The sequence below is a fragment of the Chlorocebus sabaeus genome, chromosome 11 (assembly GCF_047675955.1).
Source record: "Chlorocebus sabaeus isolate Y175 chromosome 11, mChlSab1.0.hap1, whole genome shotgun sequence".
Classification (NCBI taxonomy): Eukaryota; Metazoa; Chordata; class Mammalia; order Primates; family Cercopithecidae; genus Chlorocebus; species Chlorocebus sabaeus.
In genome coordinates, this window is record NC_132914.1 from 61,519,138 (window position 1) to 61,544,250 (window position 25,113).

General features: G+C 38.1%; 1 protein-coding gene across 3 annotated transcripts in view; it reads left to right on the plus strand.

The window, feature by feature from the left end:
- The window catches only part of SRGAP1 (SLIT-ROBO Rho GTPase activating protein 1), a 308,188-nt gene that overhangs the window by 212,555 nt on the left and 70,520 nt on the right, over nucleotides 1-25,113 (plus strand). For all 3 annotated transcript variants that reach the window (XM_008003891.3, XM_008003892.3, XM_073020911.1), the window contains exons 7-8: nucleotides 12,372-12,593; nucleotides 15,182-15,283. In XM_008003891.3, coding sequence (XP_008002082.1) covers nucleotides 12,372-12,593; nucleotides 15,182-15,283 — 324 coding nt within the window. The remainder of the gene's footprint in view (nucleotides 1-12,371; nucleotides 12,594-15,181; nucleotides 15,284-25,113) is intronic.

The following is a 25,113-nucleotide window of genomic DNA, read 5'->3' on the forward strand; positions in this document are numbered from 1 at the left end:
CACTGGTCTGTGTTTATGCCAGTACAGTTTTGGTTACTATAGCTTTTGTTACTATAGCTGTTTTGGTTACTATAGCTTTGTAATATAATTGAAATTAGGTAGTGTGATTCCTCAAGTGTTTTTCTTTTTGCTCAGGATGGCTTTGGCTACTGTAGGTTTTTTGTGGTTCAATATAAACTTCAGGATTATTTATTCTGTTTCTGTGAAGAGTATTACTGGTATTTTCATGGAGATTGCATTGAATCTATAGACCACTTTGGGGAGTCTGGACATTTTAACAGTACTGATTCTCCCAATCCATGAACATGGAGTATCTTTCCATTTTTTTGTATTTTCAATTTCTTGCATCAGTGTTTTATAGTTTTTATTATAGAGATCTTTCACTTCTTTGGTTAAGTTTATTCCTAGGTATCTTCTTATATTTGTAGCTCTTATAAATGGGATTACTTTCTTGATTTCTTTTTCAGATTGTGTGCTGTTGGCATATAGAAATGTTGATTTTGTATCCTGTAACTTTACTGAATTTGTTTATCAGTTCTAATAGTTTTTTTAGTGGCATCTTTAGCTTTTTCCAAATATTTAGATCATATCACCTATAAACAAGGATAATTTGACTTTTTCTTTCCCAATTTGTATGTTATTTCTTTCTCATCTCTGATTCCACTATCTAGGACTTCCAGTGATCACATTCTTACCACCTAAGGTCATCATTGTTAAAGCTAGACTTTCTCTATGTCTATATACACACATTTTTAAACCAGAAGGACAGTATGAAATAATATTTTACATAGAGCATTCTAACCTACTTTTTAAAATCATTAATCTTTATCCTTCCATCTCAGTAGATTTTTGTCTCATCTAATACATACCACATTTCCATTTGTGACCCCAAGGAATGTTTCACAGCTGATGTGTCTAGGCAAGACCTGATTTAGGATTACAAACTATGTCTGGATGATATGTCCCTTAAGTTTTTTTTAATCCAGCAAAGTTCTTTTATTTAGTCATTCATTCATTTATTTATTTATTTATTTAGAGATGGAGTCTTGCTCTGTTGCCCAGGCTGGAGTGCAGTGGTGCAATCTCGGCTCACTGCAACCTCCACCTCCCAGGTTGAAGCAGTTCTTCTGCCTCATCCTCCCAAGTAGCTGGGATTACAGGTGCGGACCACCACGCCTGGCTAATTGTTTTGTATTTTTAGTAGAGACGGGGTTTCACCATGTTGGCCAGGCTGGTTTCAAACTCCTGACCTCAAGTGATCTGCCTGCCTCGGCCTCCCAAAATGCTGGGATTGCAGACGTGAGCCACCATGCCCAGCCTAATCCAACAAAATTCTTTGTTGAAGAGACACGGACAGGTGTTCCTCAGAATGCCCTAGCTTCTGGATTTGTATATTACCTCCTTATGTCATTTATCCTGTTTCTTTATCCTCTATATTCTTGCAAGTTGAACTTTAGATAAAGGCCTGATGAGTTCAAGTTAAGCACTTTGCAATAGAATACATCATTAAGTGTGTTGCCACATCTTATTTAGGCATACCACAACATCTATTTAACCCATCAACAGTGATGCTAAAATTGCTGTCTTTGGGCGATGTGACTTCGATTTCCTACATTTTATAGTTAAGTCTTCCCTCCTTACAACAGACTATGGATATTTTAAAACCTCTCAAATTTGGATTTTATTACATTGGAAATCTACTAATTTGGAACTCAGCAACATCTGAGCTATAATTTACTTTGTTCAGCAAAACTCTTTCTTGTAGTAAAAATTAATGATGTAAATTAAAGGGGAATAACAATTTTTAAAATGTTTTTAAGCACTTCAGACTAATCAGTTTACATATATATCATTGACACTGTATTTAATGGAATCTTCTTTTGTTAACTACTACAGCTAAAACTTTTAATAATTCAACACTTTAATAGACAAGTTTGTCTTTTCTGTATATTTAGAGGTGATCTGATGGTTTTAAAAATATTTAATAATTTCCAATTTTTATCTATTTGAGAAACCTTTACCTATCAATATTAGTTTGAATTACTAAAGTGCATTCTCTGTTTCTCTGTCTGTCTCTCTCTCTTTTTCTCTGTATCTCTCTGAGAAATTGCTGCCAATGTAGAGAATCTCTAATGATTTATAAATAATGGCTTTTGGAGGTCTACTGAAATTTATTTTTAGTAAATCTTACATACTTAATTGTGCCTTGTTAGGATCAATGAATGAACATTATGATGAGTTCCATCACTGAACATGACTCCTTCATAAACTTAGTAGGTAAAAATTAATTTCTTGATCAAGTCCAAGTTGAAAATATTAGATATCAGAACTCTATTATTGATATTGATGGTAATTCAATGAAGAAAATGGCTCAATTGTTAACCAAGTATCTATTATTTTATTTCAGCTGAAAATATTTGAATGTAGTATACCAAACAAGGATTGGACACTTCTGGGTACTCTAGATACTGAATTATGTCTCGGGAGAAGGGAAGGAATTGTGATTGGGCAGGGGGAACTTGGAGAACTTCTGAAATATCAGTAACATTAAAAGGAACATAAGCTGGCCACAGTGGCTCACACCTGTAATCTCAGCACTTTGGGAGGCTAAGGCAGGCAAATCACCTGAGGTCAGAAGTTGGAGACCAGCCTGACCAACATGGTGAAACCCTGTCTCTACTAAAAATACAAAAACATTAGCCAGGCATGATGGTGGGTGCCTGTAATCCCAGCTACTCGGGAGGCTGAGGCAGGAGAATCACTTGAACCTGAGAGGTGGATGTTGCAGTGAGCCAAGATCGCGCCATTTACTCCAGCCTGGGCAACAAGAAGAAAAGTCAGTCTCAAAAAAAACCCAAAAGGAACATATATGTTTTGCACTTTTCTATAAGTATGTCATATTTTAATATTTAAAAAATAAAAAGGATGGAATTACTAAAATGATAAATATGTGCCTTAAATATGTTTAATCTAAAGCTTACCAATATAGTTTTACCTGCCAATCTTTTAATAGTATGATTTATCTTTTTGTTCTTTGTTTTTACTATGCATTATAGACTTTTAATGATTTATCTGTTGTACAGAGTTCAGAGTAATCTTCCTTTACACAAATCACTTTTGTTGTATATTATTTATAATTTCTAGTTTTGAGGGTTTTTTCGTGAAGAAAAAATATTCTGGACATTTACAATGTTTTCACAATCTTGCACAGTTGTTACACCTTTGCCTCATCTAATAGCAATTTTGTTTACTCCTGAGTCTTTCCAATAATTTTTTAGACTTATTTTATCAGTTTATTTAATAGTTAATTAAATTATAGTTATAATAAATATAAATGGCACAAATATTGCACAGTCTGCCCTTGGGAGGCATACAGATGAATTGTTGGAGCAGAAATATAGAGGAGTATTAGAGAGCACCTACTGGCTGTGTGTGTCCACATTGCCATTGGCATTGATCACTATGCTTTAGAACAAGGGTGGATAAACTTTTTCTGTAAGGGGACAGAGGGTAAATATTTTAGGCTTTGTGAGCCCATATGGTTTGTGTCACAACTATTCAACTCTAGTGCAAAAGTAGCTATAAATAATAAGTAAGCAAATGGGCGTGGTTGTATCGCAGTCAGACTTTATTTACCTTACCAAGCTCTGGACTGGATTTGGCTCACAGGGTCTAGTTTGCCGATCCTGATTTATAAAATGAAGCAAGTGTTAGTTAACCTGGAGTATCACTTAAACAGAAGACTGTTGAGAGTGCTTCTCCTCTGTCTCTGAAGAAAGTCCTAGATAAATTTTAGTTTGTAAAATAACAATCTCCTAGTTTGGAATCAAGTGGGAGGTGGAACACAGTGTTAATTTCACAACAAATAAGGACTTTTATTATGTCATGCTAAAGAATAAATATGAATTGTAAGAATAAGTATATTGCAAATATTGGCCAAAGGAAGTTTAATTGGTTGGGAGAATAAAGGTATCATTGTAGAGGAAAATAGATTGTAGTTTTTGTAAATAACAGGTAAAATATCTGTGATAATTATTATCCCAATATTAAGTGCAAAAGAGCCTATAACTTATTATCCTGTAAGAATGAAAATATGTTACAAGCAGAAGAAAAATCATACTGGCAACAAATATTTGTAATTGAATGCTGAGAGTTCCAAAAGATTATGATTTGCTAAGAGAAAAGAATTAGAGTACAAGTCTTAATGCTAGGATTCTCTGATCTATAATCAGATTCAGCACGCTGAAAATATGGAATTCTTAAAGCAACTGGTTTTAGAATTGCAATAATGTAGCCTCTTCCAGTTCAGTTCCATACCTTCAGAATGTATTCAGAGAAACTCAGTCCTCAACAATAAAATTCTATTAGTGCTTTCTCCCAGAGCACCTGCCCAGTAATAATAAAGTATTTGTCATCCTTGCAGTACAGTTTCATGGTCTCCAATTTCTCCCTATAAACATTTGCAGGTTGGTTGAGAGCGTGAAAGATAAATCTTTGTTATTATTATTATGGAATATTGCCAAGGAATAATCCCCTACTCCAGCCAGTTTTCTTCATAGCGATTATCTGTCACATGTGTTTTATTGGCCATTTATGCAGAATAAGATTGAAATTAGATTGCATCATATATTTCATGCCATCCTTTTTTATCTTTTTTGAATAATCAGCTACGTTAAAGCTTTTAGCCTTTTTTGTGTCTTGGGACATGTGTTTAATTAAAAAGCAGCTTATTCACGGTTCAGAATTTTCTTAGTTTGACTTTTCCCCCATATAACAGTATTAAGATTTATCCATGAAAACCTGTCCCATTGTAGTACTGTATTCCCCATTAGACCTGAACTCCTGTTAGGAAGATTATGGCGAGATCATGTTAAATGGTTAGGATATTGTAGTGATCATGTAAACTGATTTAGGCATGGTTTATCCCTTTGTGATAGGGTATTTAAAAACTGAAATGAGTTGGATGACTGAAGTAGTTGGCTTTTAAAGTTCTTTTCAGTGGAAGTTCCAGGGGCATTTGCTTAAAGGAAGCTGCACCGATCTGGTTTCCTCCTGCAGTATGGGCTGTTCTTTCTCTTTTCTCATTCTCCAGTGCTCACTTATCCTTTTTGGCTGCACTTCTGAATATTGAGAGTCACCTGAGGCAGGATTTCTTGCTTCCACGGCTTAAGTACCATCTGACGGCTCCTAGATTTTTACCACCAACCTTGATCATCTTCCTGGGCTTCAGATTTGTACATCAACTCACTACTGAGCATCCCTAACCAGATGTCTAACAGGCATCTTGAACATGTAAAACACTCAAAACACAACTATTTATATCCATTTGCCCTACTGTCATCATCCTCCACACACATAACAACTTTCTTCTTAGTCATGTTTCACACCTCAGAAAATAATGCCACTTTCCGCTAAAAACCAGTTCTCTTGTTCCACACATATAAATTCATCAGCAAATCCTGTCATCTTTACCTCGTAAATGTCCCAAACCCTGCCGCTTCTCACTAGCTGTACTTGCAGTTTCCTAAATAAAGCCTCTTCATTCTTAGACTGCACTATTGCAGTAGCTTCCTAAGCTTCCACTCATATGTCCCAAAAATCCATTCTCTTCCCAAGCAGCCAGAATATTGAAAAACATCAATCACAGGAGTTTAAGACCAACCTGGCCAACAGAGCAAAACCCCGTCTCTAATAAAAATAAAAAAATTAGCTGGGCATGGTACTGGGTGCCTGTAATCCCAGCTAGTTGGGAGGCTGAGGCAGGGGAATCACTTGAATCCAGGAGGTGGAGGTTGCAGTGAGCTGAGATCATGCCATTGCACTCCAGCCTGGACAACATAATGAGACCTCACCTAAAAAAAAAAAAAAAAGAGAGAGAAACATAAATCAGATTTATCAATTCCTATTTCATATTCTCCAAAGACCTCCCATTGTCCTTAGAATAAAATCCAAACTATTCACCAAGACCCTATATGAACTGACGCCCACCTACATTTAGTGTCGTATCTTGCAACTTTTCCCTTAGTCACCATACATCAGGTACATTGGCCTTCTGTGTTCAGAACCACCAAACTTTTTCTCACCTGGGGCCTTTGCACTTTTTGTCTGGAACACTCTTCCAGAGCATTGCAGGACTGACTGCTTTTCATTTATGTTGCATTTCAACTGCCCTATATAAAAGGACAACACCCTTTCCCCTAACACTCTCCCTAATCCTTTGACCCTTTATCTTATCCATAACATTTACCATCTGGCCTGTATTTAATTGGGTTTGGTTTGCTCATTCTCTCTCCTTTCTCATTATTTGATTCAGGCTGGTTACAGAGATTTTAGCCTAGGAAAAATGAGTAGCAGCTCCTCTGAAGGAAATGATTGTCCATTGGTATATGGGTGGGAGATGTGTTAGGCAACAAGTGATTATTTGGTCTGCTCATTGACTCAGGCATATGCAACTCACTCCTTTTTGGTACTTTGTACCCATCCCTATCACACAGATGTGCCATTTTGATCTTTTCGTTGCTCAAGAGAAAACTCAAAACAACTTTTTCTAAATGCGTGGTTACACTTGTTAAAACAACAAGAAGAGTTAAATTGTCAGCTGGCTCTCTGTGGACCTTCAGGAACCCAGATATGAAAACTGGTGTGTAAAAGTGGCCTGTAGAAATTTAGACATCTGGTTCAGTCCTGCAAGATGCCTATCTCTCACCAAATGTGTTTGTGGTTTCTAGGGTGAAATTCTGTACAGTTAGGAAAATAGAGAAGGTCAAAGAGGTAGTTATGCAGAAGAAATCCACTTTCTTCATTTGACTACTGTGTAAAAGCTCTGAACTTTTCTATTTCTGGTCTGTTATAATTCACTGTGATTAGGTTGCACTATTTTGCAAGAAGCCTCAAAATAAGGAGTGGATAGAGTCTATACCCAATATCCATGGCTTTAGAATGACCACAGCCAGGCTTATTTCAACCCAGAGATAAGACCCAGGACATGAGATCACAGAAGGCTCTCAAACAGAGACCAGACTATAGAAATGAAGGTAGAATAATTCTGCAGAAGAGGTAGAACACTTCCTTCTTTTCCATTCTCATGACAACTGCTGAATTCTGCAGTCACATGGGAGCCTGGGGCTGCCCTCCAGTTACTCCAGGGCAACCCTGACAAACGACCTTGGCTGCTACTGTTCTTGAAACATGAATGTCAGACTTGTTTCCCATGCAGTTCCACTATGGTAACTCCCATTTTAGGAGCAAACTTCTACCCCACTAGGGCTCATATCATGGAGTTATGCCAAAAAATAGAAAGTATTCTTCCTGAACAGCTGTGATTCAGTTATACCTAACATTATACATTATACTCACCATGTTATTTCAGCCAACTCTTAGCATTTGTCACAGTCCTCCATACAGATGGTCCTCAACTTACAGTGGTTCAACTTACAGTTTTTCAGCTTTACAATTGATTTATCTGGACATAACTCCATTGCAAATAGAGGAGCATCTAGACTTACAATGGCTCAACTTGCAACTTTTCGACTTTACAATAAGTTTATTGGGGCATTAAATGCATTTTTAATTTACGACATTTTCCACTTAACAACAGGTTTATTGGGATGTAACCCATTGTAAATTGAGGTGCGTCTGTATTTGGATTTCATCTTCATTTTGATACCATTTGCAACCCTGTTGCCTAAGAAAATTAGCCTATTGTGATGATTTAGACTAATGTCTACTGGAATCTGTCTTGACAGGTTTTCAGATATTTTAAAAATGTACATATGCCCTTCTGTTTCCAACAGCCTTTTCTTCCCTAATTTTAATCCATAATTTTATGTATCCATTCAGAATTTTTCATCCATCAGAACAACATTGCTTTGTTTTCATGAAATCTTGTATTGGTTTCTTATGTATTTTCATCACTAAATGCACTTGGGCTATAACTCAGCTCTTTGTGCAGAGGCTGGCTTTTCATATTGTCATTAATAATTCATGAGCTCTATAGAATTACTTTAAACCTTTTAAACCAAGTATCTTGAATCTTAACAGATCCCGTGTCATTTCAGCTTCTAGTTTAGAAAAAAAAAACAAAAAAAGATTCAGTGACTAGCCTTGCTGTCTCAGGAGACCTTGAATAAGAATTTTCTTTTTTCTGTATTTTGTTTCTAGTTCAAGATGCCTGAAAATCCTAGAGTGTAGAAATGCTGCCTATCAGAAGTAACAAAACTAGGCCAATTAAGCGATCTTACAGACTGACAGGCATCATAGGGGTCAGAGAAGGAAATTTCCTATCAAAACTCTTCACGGAGGCCTCCTAAGGGTAGCACTGAAAGCTCAGAAGACCTGGGGAGGCTCCTAGATCAGTTACTAAGCTGCATGCACGCTCCTCCCAGCCTAGGAGGAAACCAGGATGAAATTATCTCTCGCTGCGCCCAGACCTGCAGAATCCAACTGACTGCACTGGGTGTGGAAACATGCACTGATGCTTTTGTAGTCTTCACATTTATTTCCCCAAAGAAGCTACACTTAAAATTTTGAGGCATGAGCTAAGTCTTGGAATAATGAAAATTTAGTGTGTATTTTTCAGAGCTCCAAGTCAATCTGGTGGTTGGGATTAGATTGCTTTCTTTTCTTTTTTTTTTTTTTTCTGTCTTTTCCTTCTCTCTTTCTCTTTTAAGTTGTTAAGAGATTTGGGGGTTTTTCTGAGAGGGGGAGGCTTTTCTCCTGATTTCATTCCTCTAGATTTCAATTTTTTAAGTCCCGTTGGAATCAATACTCATAAAATAGAACAGCTTGTCTCATCTGTTTCATTATAATCCAGTAGAATCTATCTTCTTTCAGAATAGTGAGATGTTTTTAAACACTGGTACATCTAAAAAAAAAGAGGTCATTTCCTTTACAAATCTGTGTTTTCATTAACACAAATTTCCTGTCTTTCTTGAAAGATAGAATAATTTTTCAGGCCCTCTGATATGTATAAAACCGCTACACAGAACCATTATAGATTTTGAAAAGCAGGAGGAATACAAGAGGACTTTGTTCATCTGGAACTAGAATTTCTAAATTAACCAAAATGAATCATTCTCTATATTTGAGTACAGCTGATTCCACTGGAAATGTATTAATGATGAGACTGATTGCTGCATTTCACAATTGTATTTTAGTTGCATTTGTAATTATGGTGTCACAGCTACTTTCTGATTTTTTTAAATCAAGTCGTCTTTAATCAAGTCCTTTTTTCTGCTTGGGAAAATAGCACCCCCAAAAGACATGGTTGCAAGCCCATTTACTTGATGATGGGAAAATAGCACCCCCAAAAGACATGGTTGCAAGCCCATTTACTTGATGATGGGAAAATAGCACCCCCAAAAGACATGGTTGCAAGCCCATTTACTTGATGATTGTTTTAGGGCATTGCTTCTCAGACTTTTAATGTGCATATGAATCACCTGTGGATCCTTTTTAACCTTCAGATTCCGAAATAGGTCGGGGTGGGACTCAGGACCCTACTTTTCTTTTCTTTTCCTTTCTTCCTTCCTTCCTTTCTTTCTTTCTCTTTCTTTCTTTCTTTCTTTTTTTTCTCTCTCTTTCCTTCCTTCCTTCCTTCCTTCTTTCCTTCCTCCCTCCCTCCCTTCCTTTTCTTTCTTTCTTTCTTTTTTGTTTCTTTCTTTTTTTTTTTTTTTTTTTTTGAGACGAGGTCCCACTCTGTTTCCCAGGCTACAGTGCAGTGGTACGATCTCAGCTTACTGCAGCCTCTACCTCCCAGGATCAAGTGATCCCCCAATCTCAACCTCCTGAGTAGCTAGGACCACAGCACCCACCCCCATACTCGGCTAATTTTTAAAATTTTTTGTAGAGACAGTGTCTGACTATGTTACCCAGGCTGGTCTTGAATCCCTGGGCTCAAGCAATCCTCCCACCTTGGCCCCTCAAAGTGCTGGGATTACAGGTGTGAGCCACCACGCCCAGCCAAGATCCAGCATTTCTAACAAGCCCCTGGTGCTGCCGTTGCTGCTGGTCCACAGACTAAATTTTAAATAGCAAGATTTTAGAATATCTTTACATAAAAATTTCAAATTTAATAATTCTGAAATAGGAGGGTAAAGATTAGAATTAAATAGGTTAGTTGTAAGAACCAACCTATTTAATTTAAATCCAAGGGTGGAATTAAATAGGTTCTAAAGACAGGTCAGTGAAGGCAGATCCGATGGTTCACATCCTGGTAGATACATCCTTTGTACAAAGGTTGCTTTCTTTGCGACCCCTCCACTATTTTAACAGCAAGCCAATGGACAGCTTATGTTCAAATTCCTTGCGGATGGAGATAGTTTATTTACTATGTTCCGATCTTTATATGTCTAGAGCCTAGCATATTCCCTGGCACTTAATCCATGGCCAATTAGTGAGTTGAATTGAATCAAACTGAACTGATTGAACTTCACTGGAACAATATAGGGAAAGGACCTAGTTTTGTACCTTTAAAGTCACTTCTTTCCTCTTTAAGTGATTCATACTGCTTTTATGTACAAATTGAAAATCAACCTGTCAGTAATTGTCAGTAATTGATTACTAATTTCCAGTATTATGCTTTATTTCAAGTCATATTCTCTTAAAATGCAACATGAAAAAATACAAATGCAAATTAAAGATAATGAAGATTCAAGAATCTCAAAAGCAGTTATATTCCTAGGAATACTAAATGAAATTCTATCTCCAATAAGCAGACTTTGACAATCATTTATTATTTAAGAGTTTTATTCTGGGGATAAGAGGGAAGGCATTCCTAGACTATTTTGGCAGATTCTAACCTGTTCTTCTCACTTCTAAAAGAGTACAGTTTATTCTTGATCTTCAATAAAATATGCAAATTCAAAATATTGTAGTTAGTGTATTTGCAACCTACACAGATTTCAATAAATAATTGTATCAATCTCAGTATTGCACAAATAAAACTTGAATGCTATTTTTCATTCTTTTGCTATTTGATTTTGCCTCTTTTATGTTTTAACAGCATTATGGAGATATAATTCACATACTACGTAGTTCACCCATTATAAATCTATAGCTGTCTTTCAGTATACTGAGAGTTGTGTATCCATCACCACAATCAATTTTAGAATATTTTCATTATCTCACAAAGAAATCCTGCACCTCTCAGCCATCACCCCCAACTTCTTCCCTCTTCCTAGCCCTCATCAACCACAATCTACTTTTTGTCTCTATAGATGTGTCTCTTCTGAACATTTCATGTCAATGAAATCATATGTGGTCTTTTGTGACTTACTTCTTTCACTTAGAATAATGTTTTCAAAGTTCATCCATGTTGTGGCATATATCAGTTCTTCCTTCCTTTTTGTGGCTGAATAATGTTTAATGATATGGCTATACCATATTTTATTTATTAGTTTGTGGACATTTAGATTGTTTCTACCTTTTAGCTATTACGAATAATACTGCTATAAACATTTGTATACACATTTTTAGGTGGATATGTTTTCATTTCTCTTGGATATATATCTAGGAGCAGATTTGCTGAATCATATGGTAACTCTGTGTTTAACTTTTGAGGAACTACCAGATTGTTTTCCAAAGTGGCTCTACCATTTTACATTCCCACTGGCAGTGTATGAGGGCTCCAGTTTCTCCACATCCTTTCCAACACTTGCTATTGTCTGTCTGATTGATTACAGCCATCCTAGTGGATGTGAAGTGGTATCTCATTGTGGTTTTGACTTGCATTTCCCTGATTATCATTAGTATTTCCCAGTGATATTGAGCATCTCCTCATGTGCTTATTAACCATTTGTATGTCATCTTTGAAGAAATGTCTATTCAGATTCATTGCCCATTTTAAAATTAGGCTTTGTCTTTTTATTATTGAGTTTTAGGAGTTCTTTATATATTCTAGATATAAGTACCTAATAAGATACATGATTAGCAAAAATTTCTTCCCAGTTCTCTTTTCACTCTCTTGATGGTGTCTATGTTTTTTTTCTTTTTTTCACATGGAGTCTCGCTCTGTAGCCCAAGCTGGAGTACAGTGGCACCATCTTGGCTCACTGCAACCTTCAACTCCCGGGTTCAGGCGATTCTTGTGGCTCAGCCTCCTGAGTAGCTGGGACAATAGGCACGTGCCACCACACCCGGCTAATTTTTTGTATTTTAGTAGAGACGGGGGGTCTTCAATTTTGATGAATTTAATTAATTTTTTCGTCTGTTGCTTGTGCTTTTGATGTCATGTCCAAGAAACCGGTGCCTAATCCAATATCATGAAAGCTTACCCGTTTCCTTCTAAGAGTTTTATAGCTATAGGTCTCACATTTTTGTCTTTGATCAATTTTGCATTCATTTTTGTATGTGGTGTTCTTTTACTTTTTAAGTGCTGTGATCTTGGCTACCACGCAAGTCTGAATAGAGCCCTAAGAACATACCTCTCTGCGGAGTACAACCTTGAAACCTCCAGACATGAGGGCTTAGACATTATTGAGAATGCAGTTGATAATTTAGAGCCCCGGAGTGATAAGCAGAGATTCATGGAGATGTACCCTGCTGCGTTCTGTCCACCAATGAAGTTTGAGTTTCAGTCTCACATGGGTGATGAGGTCAGTAATTGATCATTTTTAAAATAATGAATTGTCTCTTCACTTATATTTCTCCTCACTTGCTATAATCTAACAGTTGTAATAATTCCAAGTTGTTTTCTCTCTCCTATCCTTGCAAAGGCCCTTAATATAATGCTAAGATCAGCCGCTACCAACATTTTTTGTTGTTGTTGTTTGAGACAGAGTCTGGCTCTGTCGCCCAGGCTGGAGTGCACTGGCGCGATCTCGGCTCACTGCAAGCTCAGCCTCCCAGGTTCATGCCATTCTCCTGCCTCAGCCTCTGGAGTAGCTGGGACTACAGGCGCCCACCACCAGGCCCAGCTAATTTTTTTGTATTTTTAGTAGAGACGGGGTTTCACCATGTTAGCCAGGAAGGTCTCTATCTCCAGACCTCGTGATCCGCCCGCCTCGGCCTCCCAAAGTGCTGGGATTACAGGCATGAGCCACCGCGCCTGGCCAGTCGCTACCAACTTTTAAAGCAAATGTCAAACACTCAGATACAAAGGTCAAACAGATAAAAGGTGCAGATTTCTGTTGCACTAAGCTTTCCCAGAATAGAAAGCTTTTGTTCTACCTCAAGACATTTTAATTTAATGAAAAGAAAGGCATTTTGCTGGTCTGATAGAATCTGTCTGATGGCTTCTTATAATCCTGATTTAAAGATTCTCATAAAGAAAAGTAATTGTATATGGCAGGAAAATGGAAGAAAAAAAAAAAAATACAAGACTTCTTTTAAGACTCAAGTTGGCTCCAAAGTTTAAAATGAGCCTTAGAAATTATGACTGTTTTATATCCTTTATATAAATTCAACTTTCTATCCTATTTTACCAAAAACATGCATTTAAACTGATTATGAGTTACAGTTGTTTATGTTATTGTCTATGAACAGGAGAAGACAAAAAAAGCCAGTTTATGGAGCATGCTATATAATAGCATTTGGTGTCTCAGCTGTGCAAAACAAAACTCATAGATAAAAACTCAACTCGGCCGGGCGTGGTGGCTCGCGCCTGTAATCCCAGCACTTTGGGAGGCTGAGGCAGGCGGATCACAAGGTCAGGAGATCGAGACCATCCTGGCTAACATGGTGAAACCCCGTCTCTACTAAAAATACAAAAAATTAGCTGGGCATGGTGGCGGGCGCCAGCTACTCACGAGGCTGAGGCAGGAGAATGGCGTGAACCTGGGAGGTGGAGCTTGCAGTGAGCCGAGATCGCACCACTGCACTCCGGCCTGGGCGACTGAGCAAGACTCCGTCTCAAAAAAAAAAAAAAAACCTCATAGATAAAAACTCAGTCTTAACTTATAGTGACAGTCTGTTTTTCAAAATAGATGTAATTATAAGATCATGAAAGATAATGTCATATTTTTTCTGAAATACCAAGTGTTAAGACATATAAAATATATACGTGTGTATGTATTTATATATAATGTACCTGCCGTATTTCTAATTGGATTTTATGTGTGTTTGATAGAAATGGTAAGCAGTTTTTAAGCCAAAAGAACATGGATTTTGACAAGCAGGATGAGTAGCTTATCCCATGTTTCCAAAAACAAATGGTCGCTGTTTAAATTTTTCAGCTGTGGATATGTTAAGCATGGCATGTTAACATATCACAGACAAATGACATCAGTTGGATGTTAATGGTTTTATTATTTTAATAAAATAAGTTGGTTGCCCTTTTTTATGGCCAGTTCTGCTAAGGAGCAGTGGTAATCTCTCTAATGTTTTGGAAACTCCATAAAAGGAACCCCCATCAGCCAAGAGCATTTCTAAAACAAGGCAGATAAGAAGAAATTGTTTGTTTCTGGTGCAGTTTTAATAATGCTCTGATTTTAAACTTATCCATAATTGAGATCATGGCCAAATATATTCTATCAAAACCTAAGATAAGTGGCCTCTTGAAGTTCATGGTGAGTCACGCGATTTGGCTGCTATTGGCTAGGGAAGCCATATTTGAAAGATGCTCAAATAGTCATTCACATTTTCTGAGTTTTTACTATGTGCCAAGCGCTGATCTAAGTTGCTTCTGTACATTGTCTCATTTCATTCCCACAGCAGCCCTGTGTTATAAGAACTCTTATTATTCTCATTCTACAGATTAGGAAGCTGAGGTTTTGTAACTTACCACAGTCACCTGGCTAGTAGGGGACAGAGCTGGCATTCGAGTACAACTGACTGACTCGAGAGCTCAGACCCTAACCAATAAGCCCTGCTGCCTTCTTAATTTATGTCTGTATGGTCCACATGAATCATCTTCTGCCTCTGCACAAGAGCCATTAAGAATTCCACGAGTGAGATTTCATCATCAGAGCTCCATCGCAGGAACTGCTCCGTTCTTACCACAGTCCTTCCTGCAGCTGCCAGCTTCCAGTCGTAGCCAGGCCAAGCAGCTGCATTCTGCTGTTGCAGCTTATGTAACAGCTCCATATTTACAAGAGAAGTTTTGATGCGCCTATTAAAAGTAAATATGTAATTGGAACCTTGAGAGGATTGGTGTGATTCGTGCGTCATTTAAATAGGAGAACTGTGCTTCTGGAGGTGGGTCTGTGGTGCCCCGTTGTAACTGTGGTTTCTCATTCTCCATCAGGTGTGCCAGGTCAGTGCCCAGCAACCAGTCCAGGCAGAGCTCATGCTCAGGTACCAACAGTTGCAGTCCCGCCTCGCCACACTCAAAATTGAGAATGAAGAGGTGAGCATGCGTTCATCCTGCCACACCAGTGTTCTGAATTCAGATATAACTGGAAGGCATTCTCACATGATCTAGGCATATTTAATATTCAAGATTCAACCTCTTCATTATGTATTTCCTGCTCTCAGGGTTCCTGTAATACTCTTTGTAGGGGATAAATGCAAAGATTCTGTATTCTGCCATAGATTAATATTTTACTAGACACTCACTGCATATACATGTAAACATAATTTTTTTACCTTAAATTGTAATTCATACTGAAAATAGTTCCCATGGGTTGTCAAATTCAACATATATGTACAAAAATATATAATCCTGTGTACAGTGGAACTTTTGACTAATATATTAATTTATTTTTTTAAATATTTTGTAGAGATGGGGCCTTGCCGTGTTGCCCAGGCTGGACTCAAACTCCTGGCTTCAAGCAGTCCTATCTTGGCCTCCCAAAGTGCTGGGATTACAGGCATGAGCCATTGTGGGGCCTGGTCCACAGTGTGCCATGTTAATTTAATCCTAACTTTTAAAATTCACTTTTTTTCCCTTATGCTTTCCTCTATTCTCTAAATTTTTGGTACTGAGCATGGCATTACTGATATAATTAGAACAAAATCATATTTTGAAATGGTACTTGAACGAGGATAGACAAATGTTTATTTGCCAGCATTAGTATATTTAAATGAATAGAGTATAAAATATGAATTATCAATATATGTTGAGTTAGGAAGCAATTACACAATTCAGCTGCCTATTTCTGAAATTAACTTACTTGAATCCACGTTCTCCTAAAATAAAGATAGGAACCACAAATGTTTCTTGCATTAATCAAGGCTCCCAATTGTAATTTACAGGAACACAAGTTACAAAGTTAACTATTGGTCAGTGTTGGCAGTATCCTCAGACATCACTGGATTTGTGTTCAAATGACGTTATCAGGACTCTCTCTTTTTATCACTTAGAAGTGATTTCTTCATGTGTGTTGGTAGTGTGTTGGGAATAGAGGCAGAACTATGTGGTCCCTTTTAAAGCTTGCCATCCCACTTCATCCTAGCATCATTGTCTCTGCAGTAGGACTGACTCTTCACTGACCTGACTAAAATCATGCATACTTCTGGACAAATGATTCCATCTAGGAGATGAGATTCTGTCATTGGCCAGCCTGGAGAATGTGCAGCTCATAGAACCCTTTGATTGAGAAGTCCAACAGAAATAGTGTATTTCTAGAGACAATTCCCAAAAGAAAGGATTGTGGGACAGAAGTGAAAAAATAACTTACAATGATAAAGTGAATATCCAAAATTCACTTTCATACCCTGTTTTGTTTTAATCCCACCAGGATGTTTGAGCTCTGTGTATTTGTTTCTGTTAAGAAAGAATGATGTATTTTTAGACCAGTATAATTTGGTCAAAGCCCATTGTAAATTTTGGCTTTTATTATTCCTAATAGAAACAAACCAGCCCTTATTCAAATGTGTGTATTTAAGATGCAACCAATGTCATCTCTATATAGAGTCCCACAAATGAACCTTTCCAAAGGAAAGCTACTGCTCACCTTGAAGTAGCATTTGAGAGCCTAGGTTTTGGCTAGGCTTCACAAAATACCTAATGCAGTTTACTGGATCCTATTCTATCTACAGTTTGTATGTCTAGTGACTTCCCTTGTTTTTCCCTGCATATCCTTCTGCTGTTTTATTTGGATAACATTCTCTAAACTCAATGAAAATAGTGTATTATACACAAAGTCAAAACTGGCAGCTCAAGGATATGTTTTGTTTGGCTCCCAAAGTTTTGACCTGTTTTTTTTAAAAAAAGGTCTGGCTACTCTGGCCCTGCACTGCTTCATGAATTGAAGAGCTGGGGCGTTTGAATTCTACTTTGCCAGAGTCATTCAACTCCCAGTTCTCTTACAGTGAACTGTTTGTGTTACCTGTCTGGCCTCCGCAGGCCTTTGAGTTTGTGACCCTTAATGTATGCCTTTTTAGGCATAATGTGTCCTTATAAACTTAGAGAGTCAGGCAATGCTTTGTGAGGGTTAATTTTTAAAAATTCTCTAAAGAACTTGGGAAGCTGAGGGAGGATCTCTTGAGCCCAGGAGTTCGAGGCTGCACTGAGGTGAGATGGTGCCACTGCACTTTAGCCTGGGTGACAGAGCAGGACCCTGTCTCTTAAAAATATTAATTAATGAAAATAAATTTTTAAAAACCTACTGACTGCAAAATAAAACTTAAAAAGTACTTTTTAAACATTAGCTGAAGCAGCAAATGAATTGGATTATCCTAATGTTTCCTGTGAGCATGACTACTGGTTTATGATTTGTTGGACACTGAAGAAAATTTACTGTGGTGGAGTGGGATTCTCAAAGAAAGTAAGGTTTAAATTAGATTTTTGATAATCAGTAGATAACCATAAACATAGAGGGAAGAAAAGATATTTCAATATATGTCAAGGTTCCTTGGGAGAATAGAACAGTTTGGTTATCACCCCAGTTCTCTTTGGGGATGAACTGAAGGAGAAGGTGAGGTCATTCAACAAGAAGCTTTGAGAGCCAAGTTAAGGAGTTTTGTTACTGTGGTTCAGTACAATAAATACTGAAGGTCCCCAGGGCTTGAAGCTGCATTGAGCTATGATTATGCCACTGCACTCTAGCCTGGACAATGGAATGGGACCCTGTCTTCCCCACCAAAAGAAAGAAAAGTTGAGAGAGAATTTCACCCAAGTTTTAAAAAGCATGGACAGTGCAGCTAAGTAGAGCATGAACCTTTTCACTAAATCTTAGAATACCTTAAATAGTCACTTTGGGAGGCCAAGGCGGGCAGATTGCCTGAGCTCAAGAGTTCGAGAACAGCCTGGGCAACACGGTGAAACCCCGTCTCTACTAAAATACAAAAAATTAGCCGGGCCTGGCAGCATGCGCCTGTAATCCCAGCTACTCAGGAGGCTGAGACAGTAGAATCACTTGAACCTGGGAGGTTGCAGTGAGCCGAGATCGTGCCACTGCCCTCCAGCCTGGGCAGCAGAGCAAGACTCCGTCTCAACAACAACAACAACAAAAAAGTAGGCACCACCTGCAACAGACCATATCTGGGCCATGAAAAAAAATTTTTTTGAGACAAGGTCTCACTCAGCCACCCAGGCTGGGGTACAGAGGCACAGTCACACCTCACTGCAGCCTCAACCTCGCAGGCTCAGGTGATCCTCCCACCTCAGCCTCCTGAGTAGCTGGGACTGCACGCACGCACCACCACACCTGGCTGATTTTTGTATTTTTCGTAGAAACTGGGTTTCACCACGTTACCCAGGCTGGTCTCTAACTCCTGGGTTCAAGCGATCCACCTGCCTCGGTCTCCCAAGATGCTGGGATTACAGGTGTGAGCCATCGCTCCTGGCCTGAAAACTTTTGTTTGCTCTACAGTGCTTGGGTTTTGAAAGTTATTTACTGTCCTGTAAAAACTGTAAGTTTTCATAAAAATACCAATATGCAGGGTGAGCACAGTGGCTCACGCCTATAATCCCAGCACTTCGGGAGGCCAAAGCGGGCAAATCTTTTGAGGTCAGGAGTTCGAGATCAGCCTGGCCAACATGACAAAATGCCGTCTCTACTAAAAATATAAAAATTAGCCAGGCCATGGTGGTGCATGCCTGTAGTCCCAGTTACTCAGGAGGCTGAGGTGGGAGAATTACTTGAACCCAGGAGGTGGAGGTTGCAGTGAGCTGAGATTACACCACTGTACTCCAGCCTAGGTGACTGTGCAAGAATCTGTCTCAAAAATATATATATATAAAAAATATATATATATTTACATATTTATATTTATATTTTATAAATATATGTTTATAAAAATAATGTATAATATATAAATTATATAATATATAAATATATAATAAATATATATTATTTATATTATAAATAATAAATATATGTTATTTATAATATATATAAATATTATTAAATTATAAATTATTTGATTTATAAATATTTATTTAATTTATTAAATTATAAATATTATTAAATTATATAAATTATTTATATTTATAATATAAATAATATATATTTATCAATATCCAGCCTCTTTAAAAATTAGAAGAACTGATCACACTAGACCTGTGTTTCTACAGGACAATAACTGACTTCCTTTAGACACAGAATGTGTGCTTCCAGTTTGCCATGTTCTCCACTCAGCCCACTCAGCTCATTCTCATGGCTTGCCTGGCCCTTAAAGATATTTGAGTTTGTATCACCTGCCTTAAAACAAAGAGGAGAGCAGTACATGCTTGTGAAATGGCCTCAGTATACTTACAAGTAGTAAAAGTTAAAAGGTTTGAGAAGGGCTTGATTAAATTTGTGGTTGATGAAGATTCATAAGAGATTGTGACATTTATTGTCACTTCCCAACTTTACATTTACCTGTTAAACTTTTAAAAATGAGGTTTGAGTTTTATTATGCTGCAAACTTGCGCCCTTAGTACCTCGGTCTCACGATTCCAACTTCCAGCCGATCCGTCAGTGAATATTCATTAGTGCCCACTGTGTGTTGTGCATATGGAATTAGAGCGGGGCCTGCTGCCACACAGCCTTGTGCCCGGTCATTGTTTTCTTTTGATTACTTAGCTGTTTAATTAAAACTTTGAAGGGAAACATTAATAAACATTACTTTTGTTTTTGTTTTGTTTTGTTTGAGACAGGGTGCCAGTCTGTCATACAGGCTGGAGTGCAGTGGCACAGTCACTGCAGCCTCAACCTCCTGGGCTCAGGTGGTCCTCCTGCCTTAGCCTCCCAAGTAGCTACTTTTTTATTACTTGTGGAGACAGTGTCTCTACAAATAATTATTTTGAATTGTTCTTTAAATTTTCAATTATTGTTCATGAATTTTGTTCAAAAACAAAATAATATGCCCAGCTACTTTTTTATTATTTGTAGAGACAGAGTCTCCCTATGTTTCCCAGGCTGGTTGAACTCCTGGGCTCAAGCGATCTTCCTGCCTTGGCCCCCCAGAGTGCTGGGATTACAGGTGAGAGCCACGGCCGGCTCACATTACTCATTTCAGCCACCCGGCCCAACATTGCTCTTAAAGGCAACTTTTCAAAAACAAGCTAATCATTTATACCTTTCTCATTATAAACATTTTCCAAACACTTTCCAGCCTAACATTGCACTGTCTTGTCTGCTTTCTCAAAAGTTTGCATTTAACCTTGTTGTAGGGATTTCTGCTTAGGGGTCATTCCTGTTGCTTCTTCCTTTCCAAAGTAGCCTCTGGAGTAACTCACCATTGATTACAGTCCCCATTTCTTCAAGTTTCTCATTTCTCTCTTTATCTATACACAGTCAAAGAAAGAGAAAAAGGAACTACTTTGAGGAGAGCATCTATGCCTTTTATATATTTTTAGGACAGCATTGGTTTGTAATAGCTTGCCCCATTTTCAGACTGTTTGTCCCAATATTTGGTCCAGAAAATAAAGTTTTCATCAGCATGTCACTGCTGTTCTATGAGTAAAACCTTCTCACATATAAAACAACTAGTCTGTCTTAAATTATAGTAGATTTACCACCCTAAGGGGAATGTACAATGAGAGAGGCCCATAATTTCTCAATCAATTTGCAACAGTGTTGAATGAACAGATAGCTCCACGTAAATTTTCCTAGCACCATTTGAAGTCTTTCACCAGCAGCTTGCCAACGAGTATTTCACAGACTGTTCCAAAAATACATTACTTACACAAGATATTTTAAACAATAATGAGCCAGATTTTAGGCAAACATTTGAGACAATTTTCATGGCATGGGAAATTGAGGGAACTAAGAGATATTTCAGTTATACCTCCTACCTAGGGTAGAAAAATCACATTTTCCCCCCAAATTTCTCATGATACCAGTGACCTCAGCAGAATCCCAGGTCATATAAATCAATGATCAAACTCTCCTGGGGGATTCTCAAGTTCTTTTGAGACTTGATATAAGATATGAAGCCTGTTAACCACTTAATTATAATTCCTGCTTTGGATCTTCTCTGTGGCCTTTAACTTCATTTTTACTGATTTAAGTATCTTTGACTTGCCTGCAACCTTCTACTGATGAGCTAACAGGAAAATCCTAAGTAAAAGATAACTGCCATTTGTCCCTTAAATGATATCGTCTTCTTGGCCAAAATTAAAAATGGGATCAACTCTCTTTCACCGCAAACACACATTTATATTTTTTGTTTCAAGCAAGCTTTAGCTCACTGAAGGGAGGGCCTTGATCCAAAAGAATACCAAGAGAAATGAGGAGAATTTCTGGGATGGGTATAAAAATGAGTCCTGGGATAGGGCACCCCAAAGAAAATGGCAGAGCTCAGGATGGCTCTCAGTGGAGAAGCCACTCGTTTTCTCTGATGCACTGAGCATTTTTTGGCATCCATGATTTGAAAGGATAACTTCAGCGTCCACTGTTCATTCAGTGAACTTTTTCTGATAATTTGCTGTGTTTCAGGCACCGTGCTAGTCCCTGGAGCTATAAAGATTAATAAGTTATCACTGACTTCAAGTTGCTTCCACCATAGGTGGAAATATAAACCTCTAAACAGTGTGGCAGGTGCTTATGAGAAATCAATTTGAGATCATGCTTCTTAGACCACACTCAGTGTCAGGTCCACCCACATGGGTCATTAAATCAGAGTCAGGGGTGGGCTGCAGGAAAACAGGTTTTCTGAGACACAGCTGAAGGCAGAGACTTTGTTCTGAGAGTCCTAAGCAACGATGATGTTTTCTTCCTTGGATTAAGTTATATCATTGCTGAGAATGAATTTTGTTCAAAAACAAGACAGCCCGGCATTTGTAAACATTACCTTAAATGCAAGTACATAAATTACTAGTGTGAATTCTTCTGGAATGGTGATGTGACATTCCCTACCCACCCCCCCCCAAAAAAAAGGTTGTGGGACAGCAAACATTGGTCTGTTTTTTCAGATCTAATAATGCCTACCCAACACAGACAGGGGATAGGGTCACTAGCATTGCACCCATGTTAGGGTACAAGGAGCAAGGGAAGGCCATGGCAGGATGCTCTGCCTGTGCTCTCGCCTTCTGTGGCCTGTGCTAGCTGTGAGTTTCTGTACCCTTGGCTAATTAATTATGGAATTGACCCAATCTGTGTGTGTGTGTGTGGTCCCTTTCTGCTAATTTTTAGTACATCTGAAATGACACAGTGCTGTAATTGAAATACATTCAAGGTCAGCGATGGGAAGGAGCAAGTAGTTCAGTGGGGAGGCAAAGGAAGGGATGAGGGTCACCTTCACAGATGAGTGATGAGTCTTAAAGGATGAATAGGACTGTATCAGTGTAAGGTACAAGGCACAGTGCCTTAAAATACGTGGAGTGTGTTATGGTATGATTTGTGTCCTCCCTGAAAATTCATATGTTAAAGTCTTAGCTTCCAGTGATTAAGAATGTGATCTTATTTGAAGATAGGGTCTTCACAGAAGTAATCAAATTAAAGTAGGTCAATATGACTTGTGTCCTAATAATAAAAAGGGGAGGGGAAATTTGGATACAGAGACACAGGTGGAGGGAAGATGATATGAAGAGACATAGGGAGAAGATGACCATCTACAAGCCAAGGAGAGAGGCCTGGAACAGATCCTTCCCTCCCAGCCCTCAGAAAAAACCAACCCTGCAAACCAACACCTCGATCTCAGATGTCTAGCCTCCAGCACTGTGAGACAATACATTTCTGTTGTTTAAGCTACTCAGTACCTGGTTTGCCTTAGAATAACATAGTGCATTCAGGGAATGAGACCACTGAAATAGCTGTCTTGTTCTCCCAGTGATGGTAGTGTCCTGGTAACACAAAGGCAACAGAGCCAGTCCACAAAAGCCCGCAGAAGTCACCTCTCCCTCCTCATTCATTTTGACGCACAGCTCAGAGTTCAAGCCACCCGGGCAGCTCCTTCAGTGCAGTGCATTCTTCCAGTTTCTCATGAATCCTTTGTCAAGTCTTTGGCCTCTCCTTCCACCAAAACTAAACTGTGTTTTCCTGCTGTTGACGGGGAGGTATTACAAGGCTCATATTAGCTGTTTCATATTTGCCTCATTATGTTCCCCCCGAGACTTATTAATATGGCTGGTGTGTGTCAGAAGCTGGTGTTACTGTCTGTTGCAAACATCCCATGGGATGATATGCAGTCCCAGCATTGTGTCTGGTGGCTTCTGTCACATCCTTTATTCCTGATACTTCCAAATTTAACCATGACACCACTGCTTCTGAGAAGGAAGTTGAAAAAAAGAAGAAAAATGGTGGTGTTGATTTTGATTCTTCGTATATGTATTCCATGTGTGCATCTGATAATGCTGCTGTCTCTGGTTTCCTATATGTAAGAACACGGTTCTGGTGAAACATTCTTATGTAACCATCTGTGTCATAAACTCAGTGAACACACTTTAATTGCAAAATTCCAACAAATTTATGGATTACAGTTGTCCCTTGGCATCCAAGGGGGATTGGTTCCAGGATCTCCTACAGATAGCAAAATTCGAGGATGCTCAAGTCCCTTATATAAATGGTGTGGTGTCTGCAGTAGCCTACACACATTTTCCTATACCTTAAATCATCTCTAGATTACTTATAATACCTAAAACAATGTAAATGCTATGTAAATAGTTATACTGGGTTTTGTTATTTTTTATTGCTGTATTTTTTTTTTTAACAAATATTTTTGACCCACAGTTGGTTGAATTTGTGAATGGTTGAATACGTGGATAGAGAATCCATTAAAAAAACAAAAACTGACTGTATTTGAAGACAAACTAGGAATGTTTATTTTGGTTCATGATTATTTTGGGGTTTTTTTGTTGTTCAGATGGATTTTGTGGTTTTTTGTTTGTGTATTTTCTTGTCATCGTTTTCCTTTAATTGTGTTTTAATTAGGTACATATCAGAGCACCTTATTGAACCTTACATCGTGTTATTCTTGTACTTCACCTCACTAGTATCTGAAGAACATTTCATGCTTCTATGTATACTTTTCATGCTCCTATGTATTTGGAAGTTCTGCTCTGCCTTCCAGAGCAAAAGAAGCTGTAGTTCTTCCCAGCAGTTTTGCTATTTAAGCCATCCGTTGTAAACGATTAACTGCTACTGCTGTTGCTTAAATGTTTTTCAAATATGCCCCATCGTGTTCATTCCCACTCTTACTTCATTAGATCAAGGTTTCGTCATCTCTAATGAAAACTAGGGTCTCGTGACTACCTTTCCTGCTTTCTATCTCTTTCCCTTTTATTGTCCATCAACTCAGGGATCTTTTAAAAATGTAAATCTAAACTGTCCCTTATAGGTGTCAGTGTCCCTGCTGATTCTCAATTAAGTGTGGTATATGAGGGCCTTTATTTTTGTTTTATTTTTTTAAATTCTGACCCCAGTATCATACAATAGGAAGGGCCTTTATTAGCAAGTCATCTTCTCTAGATGCTATGCACTCCTACTTGTCAAAAAAAAAACTTCTTGTTGTAGCCCAGAAGGCCAGGGTCTCTCTTTTCCCACTTTTTCCTCTGCCTGGAATGCCCTTTTTTCCAGTGAACACCTATTCACCTTTTAATACGTGCTCAAAATTTATCTTCTGAATGGTGCCTTCCGTGACTTCCTCAGACAGCACAGTATACTCTTTTGCCTGTGTTTTCTTACACATTTGTCCATTTCAAGAGTTTAATTGAATAAAGAAATAATGGCATTTACTTTGTAGCATTTTAATTACTATATATTGGCACAAGTACTTCCATTTTTTTAAAGTATTATAAATATAAAATTTTGGAGCTGTAGATAAGGTAGTCAAATATTTACCTTCCTTATTCAGTTATTAATTTAG